This window comes from Calliphora vicina, unplaced genomic scaffold (assembly GCF_958450345.1).
Source record: "Calliphora vicina unplaced genomic scaffold, idCalVici1.1 scaffold_44, whole genome shotgun sequence".
NCBI lineage: Eukaryota > Metazoa > Arthropoda > Insecta > Diptera > Calliphoridae > Calliphora > Calliphora vicina.
The window spans coordinates 194,188-211,479 of record NW_027052579.1 but is presented as its reverse complement, the minus strand read 5'-3'; the positions used below and the strand labels follow the sequence as shown (position 1 = coordinate 211,479).

Genomic DNA, 17,292 nt, shown 5'->3' with positions numbered 1-17,292 from the left:
CAGAAATTTCAAAATTATCGTTGTACCCTTGGAAAGAAATGACACCAACAGTACATAAAGTATTATGTCATGGAAAAATCATAATTGATCATAATATTTTGCCCTTAGGAGAACTTACAGAAGAACCCCAAGAATCGAGAAATAGGGACTTCAAGTATGTTCAGCAGTTCAGCTCCAGAAAGTGTTCTCGACAATCTCAAAATTAAGACATTTTGAATAATCTAATTTTATCATCAGATCCAGTCTTATCATCTATGAGGAAACGTTGGATTTGCTACAGAAGTTTGACGTTTGAAAATAGTCATGGCTTTAAAGATTTGCTTTATCTTTTAGATATGGATTGCTCTGTTTCTGATTATTTTACTAAATTAAGCTAATTATAAATTTAAAAATAAAAAATATTTTCCCAAAAAAACATTACTTGATTCTTTAGTTTTTTGTTTATTTATCAAATATTTCACATGAAATGTATGCTATGAAATCTACCTGTTCTATTACCTGTAGTAAAAAAATAGTATTATGTATGAAATATGTTTTAGGGATATCCCAGGTATTTCATATTATACCTGGGAATCATTGTTAAAAAAGAGTTGCAATCGCTTAATGTTTGAAAAGAAAATTTTTTTTTTATTTTTTGTTGAAAATTTAAATTTTTAAACTGCTATAACTTTTTGGTTTATGAATATTTTTTAATTAAATTTTACAATTATATAGACATTTTTTGTCGGAATGCAAAAGTGAAAAGATTTGTTATTGAGAATCCCACAATTCCCAAAAAACTTTTCAAAAATCCCAAAGTTGGGATTTTTTTGATTTTTCCGTTATTAGCAAAATGGCAGACCAAGGTAGGCAAAAAAAAATAAAATTTTACTTTTCAAATGCGAATAACTCGTAAACTATAAGAGATAATATATGGCTCGTATAGTACATTCCATATATATAAAAATCTTTCAAATCGGATCGCAAACAAAAATTTGGCATCATTTTTAATTTTTGATATACCCGAGGTGCCCCACTTTGGGGCATTGTGGTTCGGCCCCCCTTGGTTGTTTAAGCCCAAATTCAAAACTTAAACTTATCGACACCTCCTCTATAACCATTTTATTAAAATCGGGCTATTCGTTTAGAAGTTACAGATTTATTTCCACTTTTTTTTCAGATCCCCCACTGTGCTTCGTGAGAAGGGTATATATAAGTTTGTCATTCCGTTTGTAGTTTCTACATTTTTCATTTCCGACCCTATAAAGCTATCCTTATAGATAGCGGAGTCGATTAAGCCATGTCCGTCTGTCTGTCTGTTGAAATCAATTTTCTGAAGGCCCCAGATATCTCTGGGATCCAAATCTTCAACAATTCTTTCAGACATACTTTCGACAGACAGAATTTTGCTATTTAAAATCAGCAAAATCCGTCCATAAATAACGGAGATATGAGCAAAAATCCGAGACAACCTCTGAAAATTTCATCAAAAAACACAATGTATTGCATGCTTTGACAAAAAAGCAACAAAACGTATGTTTGGATGTGCATGCTTTGCGTATTTTGTTTTTTTTGTATTTTGTTTCTTTTGGCGTTGTTGTTGTTTTTTATACAACTAAACGTTTGTTGGTGTTTTTGCCAAAAAAGCAACAAAACGTATGTTTGGATGTGCATGCTTTGCGTATTTTGTTTTTTTTGTGTTTTGTTTCTTTTGGCGTTGTTGTTGTTTTTTATACAACTAAACGTTTGTTTGGTTGTGTGTTGGTTTTTTTGACAAAAAAGCAACAAATCGTATGTTTGGATGTGCATGCTATGCGTATTTTGTTTTTTTTTTTTGTTTTATTTCTTTTCGCGTTGTTGTTGTTTTTTATACAATTAAACGTATGTTTGGATGTGTGTTGGTTTCATTGCCTTGCGTATTTTGTTTTTTCTTTTGGTGATTTTTTTAGTTTGGCGTTGTTTTTTGTGTTCTTGATAAATTTAGGATGTACTCTTACTTGTTTTTTTAATAGATTTTTATTGGATAAAATACGAAATGTGCAAGATAGGATTTGATTTTAGACCTATGGTTTCTTGAGGAAACTTTCTTAGAATTTTCCGTAGATTGCGTTTCTGCTATACGTTTTTTTAGTTTTTGATCGTCCATACAAATCGACCCAGCCTAATGTACATTACCTTATCTTTTAGCAATCGAAATATTTTCATTTTGTTCGAGCTCCTCATCTGAGATAAAATCTATTTCATTTGAAGAGGATTTAAATTGAGTTTTGTTAGACAACTTACAAAAAAAGGTGAAGAATTGATTTTCTAGAGCCACACTAGAGCCACAAGGAAAACCAAAAATACCGTTTCCTTTATTAACTATATTTTAGCAGTAGTTGAGCTTAACAACTTTTCTGAACATCGCTTTGTGATATTTGGGCATTTAGAATGTCAAAATACACGAAAAAGGCACACAAAAATGACAATTTCCCCTATTTATTTATGAAAAACCGGATTTGGAAGATTCGTTTACAAGGGAAAATCGAAATTTTGTTTTATTAAGATTGACCTGACTAAAAATACGTTCAACATTCGCAGAAGAATGTGGCAGTATCATTATTTGTTGAATAAAATTGTCTAACAATGGGAAAGCAAATGTTTTATCGCCACGCTTTTGTCCACAAACTGTTTTCAAATACGTTAGTAAATTAATTCAAAAATCATCAAAAATGTCCTTAAAATTCAAAAACACGAGATTTTATCACTGAATACATCTTCACATGAAAAATGTTTATTTCAGTTAAAAATAACCGTTAGATTTTTTTATATTTTTGTTTTGTTTTGATACCTTTATTCTTCATAGCTGGATATTTTTAAAGCATAAAAGTAGTAAAGGAAAAATTTAAATTAAATATTTCACCAAAAAAAGTCAATACATAAAAATTTGTTTAATAAAATCACAAATTATTTTTTTTTTGTTTTAGACATTTCGTTTTGTTTTTTTTCTAATTTTTTTTGTTTGACGTTATAGGGAATGTATAATTGAGAACATACTTTTCAATAATTGTACCTTGCTTGTTCTGCCATGGTTTGTGATTGGTTGGATGAAAATATAGAATTTTATGTGTCCACGTCTGCTTTGCTGCTCCCCGTAAGGAATACATGGAATTGTGCCCAAAATCCAAGAAAAAGCGGTTATCGGATTCACTATCAACCCTGTCTACTGAGGAAGTTTCGGATACATTTAAGGCTATGTTAAAGCAAGAAAAACAGCCTTTGGAAGCTGTTAAAATCGCTGATATTCTTCCGAATGCATCGCCTAGACGATTAAAACGAATTGTTAAGAGCATACCTACACCATCATCTAATACTGCTTTTACCGAAGAAGATGCTATTGCGCTTATGTTGCAGCTGGGACTAAGCCGTGATAATTATATAACTTTAAGAAAGGCATTGTTGGGAAAAGGAGTTGAAGTGTTACCATCATATGGCTCAATTCAGGAAAAGAAAAAGTGTATTATACCATCACCTATTGAAGTTACTAATCGGAAAGCTAGAACAGCTAAACAAAATAAATACTTATGATCTGCAACTAATCTGTAAGTGGGGATGTGATGGCTTATCATCACTTTCGGAATATAAGCAAACTACATCGAGTGAAACATCATCAGAGAATAAAAGTGTATTTATGTCATCATTGGTTCCATTAAGAATTCGGAAGTATGCTGCCAGTGATTCTCCATCAACTAGTTTTGAGGATATATGGATTAATTCAACTCCTGGATCGAAAGCCTTTTGTAGGCCAATATGTTTCGAATATACAAAAGAAACAAAGATTACGACACAAGATTTGATCAACATAATTGAATCTGAAATTAAAGACTTGGTACCGGTTACAATCCAAATAGCTCAATATTCCTTCAACGTTTCTTTTAATATGAAACTAACGATGATCGATGGAAAAGTCAGCAACGCCATAACAGGAACATCATCTACTTGGAACTGTTCCATATGTGGTGAAAAAAAATCGGAATTTTCGAATATATCCAAGGAAAGAACAATTAACGAGGAAGTGCTCAAATTCGGAATATCTCCTCTACATGCCCGTATAAGATTTCTTGAACATTTTCTACATCTGGCATATGATTTAAAATATAGAAGCATACCAGAAAATATCAATAAATCAGTAAATAAAAATGAAGAACTGATGGAAACACAGCTAGACGATTTTTCAAAGATTTTGAAACAACCTCAGATATAACTGGAATTAATATGGAATTACTGGAATTAAAGTGAATGCAACAAAATTTGGCGAGTATTCCACAGAAATTTCAAAATTATCGTTGTACCCTTGGAAAGAAATGACACCAACAGTACATAAAGTATTATGTCATGGAAAAATCATAATTGATCATAATATTTTGCCCTTAGGAGAACTTACAGAAGAACCCCAAGAATCGAGAAATAGGGACTTCAAGTATGTTCAGCAGTTCAGCTCCAGAAAGTGTTCTCGACAATCTCAAAATGAAGACATTTTGAATAATCTAATTTTATCATCAGATCCAGTCTTATCATCTATGAGGAAACGTTGGATTTGCTACAGAAGTTTGACGTTTGAAAATAGTCATGACTTTAAAGATTTGCTTTATCTTTTAGATATGGATTGCTCTGTTTCTGATTATTTTACTAAATTAAGCTAATTATAAATTTAAAAATAAAAAATATTTTCCCAAAAAAACATTACTTGATTCTTTAGTTTTTTGTTTATTTATCAAATATTTCACATGAAATGTATGCTATGAAATCTACCTGGTCTATTACCTGTAGTAAAAAAATAGTATTATGTATGAAATATGTTTTAGGGATATCCCAGGTATTTCATATTATACCTGGGAATCATTGTTAAAAAAGAGTTGCAATCGCTTAATGTTTGAAAAGAAAATTTTTTTTTTATTTTTTGTTGAAAATTTAAATTTTTAAACTGCTATAACTTTTTGGTTTATGAATATTTTTTAATTAAATTTTACAATTATATAGAAATTTTTTGTCGGAATGCAAAAGTGAAAAGATTTGTTATTGAGAATCCCACAATTCCCAAAAAACTTTTCAAAAATCCCAAAGTTGGGATTTTTTTGATTTTTGGATCTATTGAAGGTACCAAGCTCGGGGCTATGAAATCCCTTTGCATGATATTGAAGAACAGATTGGGACATACAAAACTGGTCTTAATTTTTTGAAAGCAGCTATGCGATTTTAGAATATGTTGTCTAAAGTTGAAATTTACATAAAAAATAGGTCTACTTCGGAAGGCTCTGGACCACGCAATAATACGAATTTTGATATTATTTTGCTTTTATAATATTTCCCGAAATGTTATCTTTCAGAAAAATATAAACACATTATTTATTTTTTTCTCATTTTCTGTATAATTTAAAATTAATGTAGGTACTTTTTTCGAAAAAAAATGGCGAAAAAACTACTTTTTTATTTTTTTTAAGTTTGAATGCACATAACTTTTGACTCAGTAGATATTTTTTAACAATTCTTTCTTAAGATTATTAATAAATTTGTTGTTAATTCAAAAAAAGATACTTCAAGAAAATCGGGAAAGAATTAGATCCGTTATTAGCAAAATGGCAGACCAAGGTAGGCAAAAAAAATAAAATTTTACTTTTCAAATGCGAATAACTCGTAAACTATAAGAGATAATATATGGCTCGTCTAGTACATTCCATATATATAAAAATCTTTCAAATCGGATCGCAAACAAAAATTTGGCATCATTTTTAATTTTTGATATACCCGAGGTGCCCCACTTTGGGGCATTGTGGCTCGGCCCCCCTTGGTTGTTTAAGCCCAAATTCAAAACTTAAACTTATCGACACCTCCTCTATAACCATTTTATTAAAATCGGGCTATTCGTTTAGAAGTTACAGATTTATTTCCACTTTTTTTTCAGATCCCCCACTGTGCTTCGTGAGAAGGGTATATATAAGTTTGTAATTCCGTTTGTAGTTTCTACATTTTTCATTTCCGACCCTATAAAGCTATCCTTATAGATAGCCATGTCCGTCTGTCTGTCTGTTGAAATCAATTTTCTGAAGGCCCCAGATATCTCTGGGATCCAAATCTTCAACAATTCTTTCAGACATACTTTCGACAGACAGAATTTTGCTATTTAAAATCAGCAAAATCCGTCCATAAATAACGGAGATATGAGCAAAAATCCGAGACAACCTCTGAAAATTTCATCAAAAAACACAATGTATTGCATGCTTTGACAAAAAAGCAACAAAACGTATGTTTGGACGTGCATGCTTTGCGTATTTTGTTTTTATTTGTATTTTGTTTCTTTTGGCGTTGTTGTTGTTTTTTATACAACTAAACGTTTGTTGGTGTTTTTAACAAAAAAGCAACAAAACGTATGTTTGGATGTGCATGCTTTGCGTATTTTGTTTTTGTGTGTTTTGTTTCTTTTGGCGTTGTTGTTGTTTTTTATACAACTAAACGTTTGTTTGGTTGTGTGTTGGTTTTTTTGACAAAAAAGCAACAAATCGTATGTTTGGATGTGCATGCTATGCGTATTTTGTTTTTTTTTTGTGTTTTATTTCTTTTCGCGTTGTTGTTGTTTTTTATACAATTAAACGTATGTTTGGATGTGTGTTGGTTTCATTGCCTTGCGTATTTTGTTTTTTCTTTTGGTGATTTTTTTCGTTTGGCGTTATTTTTTGTGTTCTTGATAAATTTAGGATGTACTCTTACTTGTTTTTTTAATAGATTTTTATTGGATAAAATACGAAATGTGCAAGATAGGATTTGATTTTAGACCTATGGTTTCTTGAGGAAACTTTCTTAGAATTTTCCGTAGATTGCGTTTCTGCTATACGTTTTTTTAGTTTTTGATCGTCCATACAAATCGACCCAGCCTAATGTACATTACCTTATCTTTTATCTTTTAGCAATCGAAATATTTTCATTTTGTTCGAGCTCCTCATCTGAGATAAAATCTATTTCATTTGAAGAGGATTTAAATTGAGTTTTGTTAGACAACTTACAAAAAAAAAGGTGAAGAATTAATTTTCTAGAGCCACAAGGAAAACCAAAAATACCGTTTCCTTTATTAACTATATTTTAGCAGTAGTTGAGCTTAACAACTTTTCTGAACATCGCTTTGTGATATTTGGGCATTTAGAATGTCAAAATACACGAAAAAGGCACACAAAAATGACAATTTCCCCTATTTATTTATGAAAAACGGGATTTGGAAGATTCGTTTACAAGGGAAAATCTAAATTTTGTTTTATTAAGATTGACCTGACTAAAAATACGTTCAACATTCGCAGAAGAATGTGGCAGTATCATTATTTGTTGAATAAAATTGTCTAACAATGGGAAAGCAAATGTTTTATCGCCACGCTTTTGTCCACAAACTGTTTTCAAATACGTTAGTAAATTAATTTAAAAATCATCAAAAATGTCCTTAAAATTCAAGAACACGAGATTTTATCACTGAATACATCTTCACATGAAAAATGTTTATTTCAGTTAAAAATAACCGTTAGATTTTTTTATATTTTTGTTTTGTTTTGATACCTTTATTCTTCATAGCTGGATATTTTTAAAGCATAAAAGTAGTAAAGGAAAAATTTTAATTTTAATTAAATATTTCACGAAAAAAAGTCAATACATAAAAATTTGTTTAATAAAATCACAAATTATTTTTTTTATACCCTTCAGCTTCGTGAGAAGGGTATATATAAGTTTGTCATTCCGTTTGTAATTTCTACATTTTTCATTTCCGACCCTATAAAGTATATATATTCTGGATCCTTATAGATAGCGGAGTCGATTAAGCCATGTCCGTCTGTCTGTCTGTCTGTCTGTCTGTCTGTTGAAATCAATTTTCTGAAGGCCCCAGATATCTCCGGGATCCAAATCTTCAACAATTCTGTCAGACATACTTTCGAGAATTTTGCTATTTAAAATCAGCAAAATCCGTCCATAAATAACGGAGATATGAGCAAAAATCCGAGACAACCTCTGAAAATTTCATCAAAAAACACAATGTATTGCATGCTTTGACAAAAAAGCAACAAATTGGTTGGATGTGCAAGCTTTGCGTATTTTGTTTTTTTTTTGTTTTGTTTCTTTTGGCGTTGTTGTTGTTTTTTATACAACTAAACGTTTGTTTGGTTGTGTGTTGGTTTTTTTGACAAAAAAACAACAAAACGTATGTTTGGATGTGCAAGCTTTGCGTATTTTGTTTTTTTTTGTGTTTTGTTTCTTTTGCCGTTGTTGTTGTTTTTTATACAACTAAACTTTTGTTTGGTTGTGTGTTGGTTTTTTTGACAAAAAATCAACAAATCGTATGTTTGAATGTGCATGCTTTGCGTATTTTGTTTTTCTTTTGTGTTTTGTTTCTTTTGGCGTTGTTGTTGTTTTTTATACAATTAAACGTATGTTTGGGTGTGAGTTGGTTTCATTGCCTTGCGTATTTTGTTTTTGTTTTTTCTTTTGGTGTTCTGTTTCGTTTGGCGTTGTTGTTGTTTTTTGTGTTCTTGATAAATTTAGGATGATGTACGCTGAAAGTGGGCAATGTACATACATACCTATATACTAATTATAAAAAATAATAATGCATCCACAACAAAGGTGAAGGGTATATAAGATTCGGCATAGCCGAATATAGCACTCTTACTTGTTTTTTTTGTTTTAGACATTTCGTTTTGTTTTTTTCTAATTTTTTTTTTGTTTGACGTTATAGGGAATGTATAATTGAGAACATACTTTTCAATAATTGTACCTTGCTTGTTCTGCCATGGTTTTGTTGAAGTATTTAGAGCTGCCAAAATAATCAAAATATATAAAGTAACCAAGTTTTTAGAATTAAGTAAAAAATCGGCATTTTTCGAGCAAATATCGCAAAATCGGCAAAATGCCGATAAATCGGAAAATCTGGCAGGCCTGAAGGGAACCTGTACCGAGCGCAACTGATTCGTTTGAATAGTGGTGCAATACCTGTATTTAGAATGAAGTGGTTGGGATATTTTGCCTTTTTTTCGAGCGATGCAAAACGCTCTGGGATACGATTCACTTTATATGTATTTATGTTGTACAAGTTTCAAAATAATATATTAAAATTAAAATAAATTCCGCATTAAGTCATACACCCAATATTAAATTGGTTTTCGGCACTAATTTAAAAATGTATCCCTATGAAATTATTAGGACAAAAAAGACAGTACGATCAATGGAAAGTACATAAAGATGGGCATTCCTATGACAGCCGGTACTACTCACCGGAATGACCCTAGTTCACTCTGCCAAGGGCTGTCAACTCAGCAATCACTGCTGCTACATCAACAACAAAAATGGGACTGTAACTGTTATATTTTCATAGTTTTGCAATGACTTCTGTGAAAATTATCATGTAATTTTCCGCAAACTTGACCTTTTTATGGCAACGAAAACAGAATTTTACAGTATTGTTAAAAAATCAAAAAAGAAAACTTAAACATTTTTAAAAATATAGTCTCAGGATTATATTAGCAAAAACCGATTTCTGTACAATAGAAATAATAAATTGGTTTCGAATACGTTTTTAGATGGTCTTCGACATTCCACATATTCTAAACCCGTCCCGGGAGTGAAGAAAAATGTTCTATGCGAAGCCGGTGTTCGACATAAGAGAATTTAAAACCCCTCCTTTCTACTTCAGAGGCCTATAATTCGAAAAATGGACAGGACCTTGCATTTCAAGTTTTTTTTCCTTGGCGCCCATTAACTAGATTTGTTCAATTTTACTTATCTATACCTATTTTTTTTCCGATATTCAGATTCGAAGTTCGAACATGCTCTTGTACAAGGCGTATCTAAGTAAATAAATATGCCTTGTATTACAGATGGAATCAAATTCAAGAAATCACACTTAAAAAAAATAGTTTATTTATTAATGTTTTATTTTTATCCAATGAAGTTCATTACAACCAAATGCAAAATTACATGGGCAAAAATGAAATCTGCAAATCCACGTTCCGGAGAAATACCTACAAACACGTTCTTGTTTTGTGGGTTCGCTTGCAATCTTAAGCACACTCCCAGCACAAAGCAGCTTACAGTACTTATAAATCCAGAAAGAAACGAATTAAAGGGAAAAGTGCCAACCATACAACAATAAACGAACTGAATTATGCCGGTTAATAATATATATCCAAGATAAATATCAACCACTTTCAATTTCTTAGGCGTCTTGCTGACGTAGTCATTGTAAAACTTCTCCAAAACTGCATTTATTTCAACCATTTTTTTATTTCTCAAAAAGTTTTAATTTCCCAATTTCACGAATTAACACGTCAGATTAAAAAAATAATGGGCATAAACAACACACGATTGTTGCCACAGGTTGACCACAAAACGAAGTAAATTCATTTATGAACAAACTTTAATGCAAGCAGTGACTACACGTAACATGATATCAGGGATGAACAATTGGTTTTTTAATTGCATGTCCATAAACCCACGCCATGACAAGACATCATTTTTTTAACGCAGCGTACAATTTCATGACGGACATTCATGTGGACACTTGTCGATGTTATGTTCTTTTCCGAATAACGTTATATTTTTGTCATTTTCTATTGTGTTGAGGTTTATTGAAGAAGCAAAAATGAATTTAGATTTAAGGCACAAAGTATACAGAGGCGTCACGAGACAGAAAATAATCTCGTTTTCTATTTGTCTCTATCTTTATAAACGGCCCTTTTCATCGTTTTGTTTATTTGTTTTGATTACATTACTTTGTATTCCATATTCGCGTTTTGGTTTAACACGTCACTGATATTGTAGTACAAAATATTTTCTATCCCTTTTTAAAAGAGCTGCCCTATCATCTGATTTTGAATTTTTGAAACATCAAATTTGACATCTCTGTATACTTTGTGCTTAAGGCCCGACCACAAAGTATACAGAGGCGTCACGAGACAGAAAATAATATAGTTCGATATTTGTTTCATTTTAAGTAACTGCCCTTTTCATTTTGTTTTAGTCTTAATTTTCTGCCGCAATAATTCAATTTCTTTCCTATTTAGTTTTATTTTTGTAATATTTCACTTTTAATTGCCATTGTACATGTGGAGTTTTATTTTGCAAATGTAAAAAACAACCAAGAATTTTGTTTCATTTAAATTTACACGTAAACAATACACACATTTTTATAATTTTCCATTTTAAAAAATTTTGTGCCAAAGACTACGAAAAAATTGTCTTACAAATTTATTTGTTTGTTTTGTTCACATTTCTTTGTCTACCAAATTCGTGTTGTAGGTATATAGCGTTTTGCTTTAACACATCACTGATATTGTAGTACAAAATATATTGCTATCTCTTTTTATGAGAACTGCCCTAACATCTGATTTGGCGTTTTTTAAACGTCAAATTTGACACTTCTGTATATTCTGTGGCCCGACTATAATAAGCATACACTAGCTTAAGTCAACTTAAGCTACTGTGCGAATACATATAAACATATGTGACAAACTATAATGGTAAAGAAATAAATGAATAGGAAGAAGAAAATTAATATACTTGGATAAAATAATAAGAAATACGTATTTTTTTAATTGCGTAATGCACATAAATGTGCAAATGGTCTAAATTGTTTTGAATCCACGTAAGTACATTATAGCCACCTAAAAGTTTCTTCGGATTTCCTTAAGCATTTGACAGACTTTTTGATTTTTTTGACTTACAATGCAGAATTTGAAAGTCAGACATTTTTCTCGTTCTCATTTGAACTTGCTTAAACCTTTTACAATCCCGAAATTAATAGACAGACTGAAATTTTTCGTTTCCTTTTTTCTTCGTCTGTCTGCCTTTCAATTTCTGCATTGTAAAAGGGGACTTATGCATATTATAGTTGAGCTTTTAGGCGGTATTCATTAAACTTTCCGGCTGGTAATGCTTTAGTAAGAATGTCAGCTACCATCTGACATGTCAGCTAAATATCTGAGCACACGTTTGACAGCAACCCAATGTGTATTCCCAAGATTTTTATTAAACCTTATCTGTCCTGCGCACAGAAGACATCATACAGCTTCTTGATATATAATCATTTTCATTTAATTTTTATCTTTTTCAGAACTTGGAGACAATTCGAATGATAGCTTTTGATTGTAATTTAGTGGTGTAATAACTCCTTTGCTTTCTGTCATATTGAATCTATTTATTATATACCTTGCAAATATAATTCTTGATCAATCCACAGTTTTCCGTTTTTCCTGTCACGTGTTATTTTTATACCAAGTTAGACTTGCCAACCGTCCAGTTTTCGTCTGGACAAAAAACATAACTTTTTCATTAATTACCACAAAAAATATAAAACAATTGGAAATACCTATAGACAACGATGCTTTATTTTCTGAAATATAGTATTTTCTCAAAACTGAATATCGCCTATTTAAAATTATACTTAGTGCATTAACTTCTATGAGTTCCGAAAAAACTCATTCAATTAACATTCATGAAATATAAATGGCACGATACTCGCTCTAGGATGCTTCTACCTTTAGTTAAAGCTGAGTTGTTATTCCATTTCAATTACTGCTTAATATGTGCCGAGTTTGTTGAATTTATATAATAATATAAATTTAAAATTAAGGACTGATATAATAAAATTATATTAAAATTGGCTATGTACTTTGTATGGAAAGTGCAGCACCCACTGTTTCGATCCAGACCATTTTTAGCAAAACTCCGTACAGTGATAAGAATTTGATTCATACGAATACATTACAATTATAGTGCTCCAGATATTCGAAATTTACTATATACTTTGTATGGGAGGTGCCCATACCATTTGCCCGACCATTTTCAGCCAAACTATGTATAATGATAAGAGAGATAATCGGATAAAGTGTGAAGAATCTCGCAATTATAGTGCCGAAGATATTTATTTTACTTTGTGTGGTAGGCGACTCACCCCTTGTTCCAATCCTTCCCATATTTGGTTGAAGCCGTGATATGAAATTGATTCATATAAAGTTTGAAGAATTTCACAATTATAGTACTCCACATATTTGAAAATAACTATTTATTTAAAAAAAAATCCAATCCAGCTCATTTTCAGCGAAATTTCGTGTAGTGATAAGTAATTGATTCATAAAAAGTTTAAATACTTTTACGATTATAGTTCTTAACATATTCGAAATTAAAAGTTTACATTGTATGAGAGGTGCCACGCCCACTAACACAATACCATTTTCACCCAAACTTATAGAATAGTAAGGGTGATATTAAGGCAAAATTTGAAGACTTCCACAATAATAGTTCTCCAGATATTCGAAAACAACTATTTACTCTCTTTAGAAGGTGCCACACCCCCTATTCCGATCAGTCCCATTTTGGTTAGATAAGAAATTGGCTCGTATAAAGTTCGAAAACTTTTACAGTGATAGTTCTCCAGATATTCGAAAATAACTATTTACTTCATACATTGACCCCTTTGCGCGAAATTATCGTATTTTACATTTGTACATAGTGAAATATTATAACGATATTCGCTATATTAATTTTATAGTATGTGAAATTTAATTTACTGAATCGGTTTTGTATCAAATTCAAAATTTGGCATTGATGATACCAGCCAAAGCAAAGCAATATAATAATAAAAACGCTTTTTATTTATTAAAAAAAATACTTTATGTTATAATTTATGACAAATAACAAAAAATAAAATTAACGTTTTTAACATTAAAGTCATGGGTTAAATCCATATAGTAGAAAACGAATGCTATTTAATTCTAAATTATGTTGCGGGTGGATTTTTTGACACTAATATTTGTTTTTGTATTACTTGTTGTTTGTAATGATTTTGTTGAAATTTTGTATTGGTATTTAAATGTGTGTTTGGTTTTTCATGAAAAGTAATAATTTGTTTTTTTTTTTGTTCACAATTTCATAGTATTTATTAACTTTTTTTTTAACTAATTTCTGTATACAATATTTTTTTTAATGTTGTGCATTGCCTTCCACTCTTGTCCGATTGTTTTGGTGATATTTTCTTGTGTTGTTTATCTGAAAGAATATGAAAACTATAAATTGTTGTATATACAAAGTAGAAAAACTATATTCACCTTATTAGATCTTCTCCATGTAGTGCCTTTGAGTTATAAGTGTTCCTAAATTAAATGAAATTATTATTTACTAGCTGAACCCGGTCCGCGTTGCTGGCCCTTAGAAAACATCTCTTTTATATTGCATCTCGAATTTAATATACAGTATCGGACAAAGTCGGTGATTCAATGAATTCAAAAATTCAGTAGGATAATCGACGGCTTGTTCTTCGTTCATTACTGTGTCAATCTATTTGTATTTTATTGTTTTGCTAGGCAGTTTCAATTGTATTTGCTTACTAGTTGAACCCTGTCCGCGTTGCTGGCCTTTAGAAAACATCTGTTTTATATTGCATATCGATCTCGATTTTAATATACAGTGTCGGACAAAGTCGGTGAATCAACTTTCAATGTTAATACATGTAGTGGCATTTCGGCTGGTTCTAATGAATTCAAAAATTCAGTATGGAAATATCTTATTCATGACCCTATAAGCAAACCAAATTGTTTATTACAGACAGAAAATTAAAATCTAACTTTACACTGTTACCTAAAAGGCTTTTCTGAAGACACCGTGAAAATATCATCAAAATAGGTCCAGCCATTTTTGAGTCCATACGGAACACATATACACACATCCATTTTTATGAAATACTAGCTGAACCCGGTCCGCGTTGCTGGCCCTTAGAAAACATCTCTTTTATATTGCATCTCGAATTTAATATACAGTTTCGGACAAAGTCGGTGATTCAATGAATTCAAAAATTCAGTAGGATAATCGACAGCTTGTTCTTCGTTCATTACTGTGTTAATCTATTTGTATTTTATTGTTTTGCCAGGCAGTTTCAATTGTATTTGCTTATTGATCTTGTTAATATCATAATTTGTTGGTGCCAAAATTGCATGTTCCCACAGACAATCCGAATTGTTGTAGTTCATTGTAAGACTTGGGAATACTTTGTCGACAATGTCTTGAATATTCATTTGCATTTGGCAGAAGTCCGGAAATGAAATCTCATTTGTGGAGGGATCAATTGGAATTTTTCGTATAGTCATTGGGAAGCGTGAGCAATGATCCAAATCTGTGGTACATTTGGCCTTGAACTTTAAAGGTGGGCATGAAGCCGACATCATTTGAATGCACGTGTTGTACTTTTGGATAATTTGAAGGAAGTGTTTGGAAATAGGATTGGCGCCAGAAATGTAACTTAGTAGCAACTCAGACGGCTCCATAACTGGTGGCAGAATAACTTTACCGTTCGAACAGCACATTCCCGGGGATTCCTTAGGGAACTTCAAAATGCTGCAATGTAAGTAATGTTTGTTCATTGCGCTAATTAGTACATCCTTGTGATTCCTGTAGTCATCATACTTATTGTAATAAAATCCGGGCAACTTTAAATCGATTCTTTCTCTTGATCGAGTCATTCGGGAGCAAACAACTATATGCTGTTGAGGTGTTTCTGCAGCACTAGATGAAGATGCACTGCGACGCATTTGCTGAAGCCGTCAATCTCGTTCTCTTTCCGTTTCTGCGACTCTAGACGTATATGCCCTTTCGAAAACAAATTTTATTTGAATAAAACCGTTATTTTTTATTAAAAGTGATATGCGGAGAGTTATTCAAAATATTATTTTTTTAATAGATTTCATATGGAAATTTTTTAATCATGCACCTAATTTGCAAGAGTAAACAAAATTGTTTATCATCGATTGATAATATAAAAGAACTTCTATAGTACCGGACATGTGTTGGAATGTTTTCCTTTTTTTCTTTTACACCAAATCATTAATTTTTAGAATGATGATAAGCAACAAAATGAAAATTGTCATTGTTTGAACGTTGGAAATAAAAAAAAGTATTTATGTATATGTGTTACAGTGTTACCCGCTATGCTTTTCTGAAGATTCCGTGAAAATTTTATCAAAATCGGTCCAGCCGTTGAGTCCATATGGAACATACATACACACATCTGGTTTTATATATAATGGCATTAACGGTATAATCTAAAAATTAGATTTGTACACACCTCTCCGCCCACAGACCGAATATCAAAAATCTGACTTTACAGTGTTACCCGCTGGGTTATTCGGAAGATTCCCTGAAAATTTCATCAAAATCGGTCCAGAAGTTGTTTATATATATAGATGGTATTAGCGGTATAATGTAAAAATTTGATAATGCCACGCCCCTCCGCCCACAGACCGAAAATCAAAAATCTGACTTTACAGTGTTACCCGACAGCCTATTCTGAAGATTCCCTGAAAATTTCATCAAAATCGGTGAAGCCGTTTTTGAGTTCATTCGGAACATACATACACACATACATACCCACATACAAACATCCATTATTATATTTACTAGCTGAACCCGGTCCGCGTTGCTGACCCTTAGAAAACATCTGTTTTATATTGCATCTCGATTTTAATATACAGTATCGGACAAAGTCGGTGATCCAACATTCAATGTTAATACATATGGTGGCATTCCGGCTGATTCCAATGAATTCAAAAATTCAGTAGGATAATCGACGGCTTGTTCTTCGTTCATTACTGTGTCAATTTTTTTGTATTTTATTGTTTCGCCAGGCAGTTTCAATTGTATTTGCTTATTGAGCTTGTTAACATCATAATTTGTTGCTGCCAAAATTGCATGTTCCCACAGCCAATCCGAATTGTTGTAGTTGGTTGTAAGAATTGGGAATACTTCGTAGGAAACTTCTTGAACATTCATTTCCATTTGGCAGAAGTCCGGGAATAAAATCTCATTTGTGGAGGGATCAATTGCTTCGGCTTCTGTAGCTTCATTTCCAGTGAAATAAATTTGAAGGAACTTCGTACTTGGGAGCGGGATCCAATTCTGTTGGACATTTGGCCTTGAACTTTAAAGGTGGGCTTGCAACCGACGTCATTTGAAAGCATGAGTTGTTCTTTTGGATATTTTGAAGGAAGTGTTTGAAAATAGGAAATGTAACATAGAAACAGCTCAGACGGCTCAATAACTGGTGGCAGAATAACTTTACCGTTCGAACAGCACAGTCCCGGGTATTCCTTAGGGAACTTCAAAATGCTGCAATGTATGTAATGTTTGTTCATTGCGCCAATCAGTACATCCTTGTGATTCCTGTAGTCATCATACTTATTGTAATAAAAGTATGATTTATTGCTTTTCTGAAGATTCCGTAAAATCCATGAGTCCAGCCGTTTTTGAGTCCATATGGAA

At 31.7% G+C, this 17,292-nt stretch overlaps 1 protein-coding gene across 1 annotated transcript; it reads right to left on the bottom strand.

The window, feature by feature from the left end:
* Positions 1-9,899: 9,899 nt before the first annotated feature.
* Positions 9,900-10,300, bottom strand: Dad1 (dolichyl-diphosphooligosaccharide--protein glycosyltransferase subunit). The gene has a single exon (XM_065514811.1). It carries the CDS (start codon positions 10,261-10,263, stop codon positions 9,925-9,927), a length of 339 nt encoding a protein of 112 aa, XP_065370883.1. The 5' UTR covers positions 10,264-10,300; the 3' UTR covers positions 9,900-9,924.
* Positions 10,301-17,292: the final 6,992 nt, after the last annotated feature.

Excerpts from the sequence above, each read along its gene's own strand:
- Dad1 (XM_065514811.1), bottom strand. The coding sequence starts at position 10,263 with ATGGTTGAAATAAATGCAGTTTTGGAGAAGTTTTACAATGACTACGTC.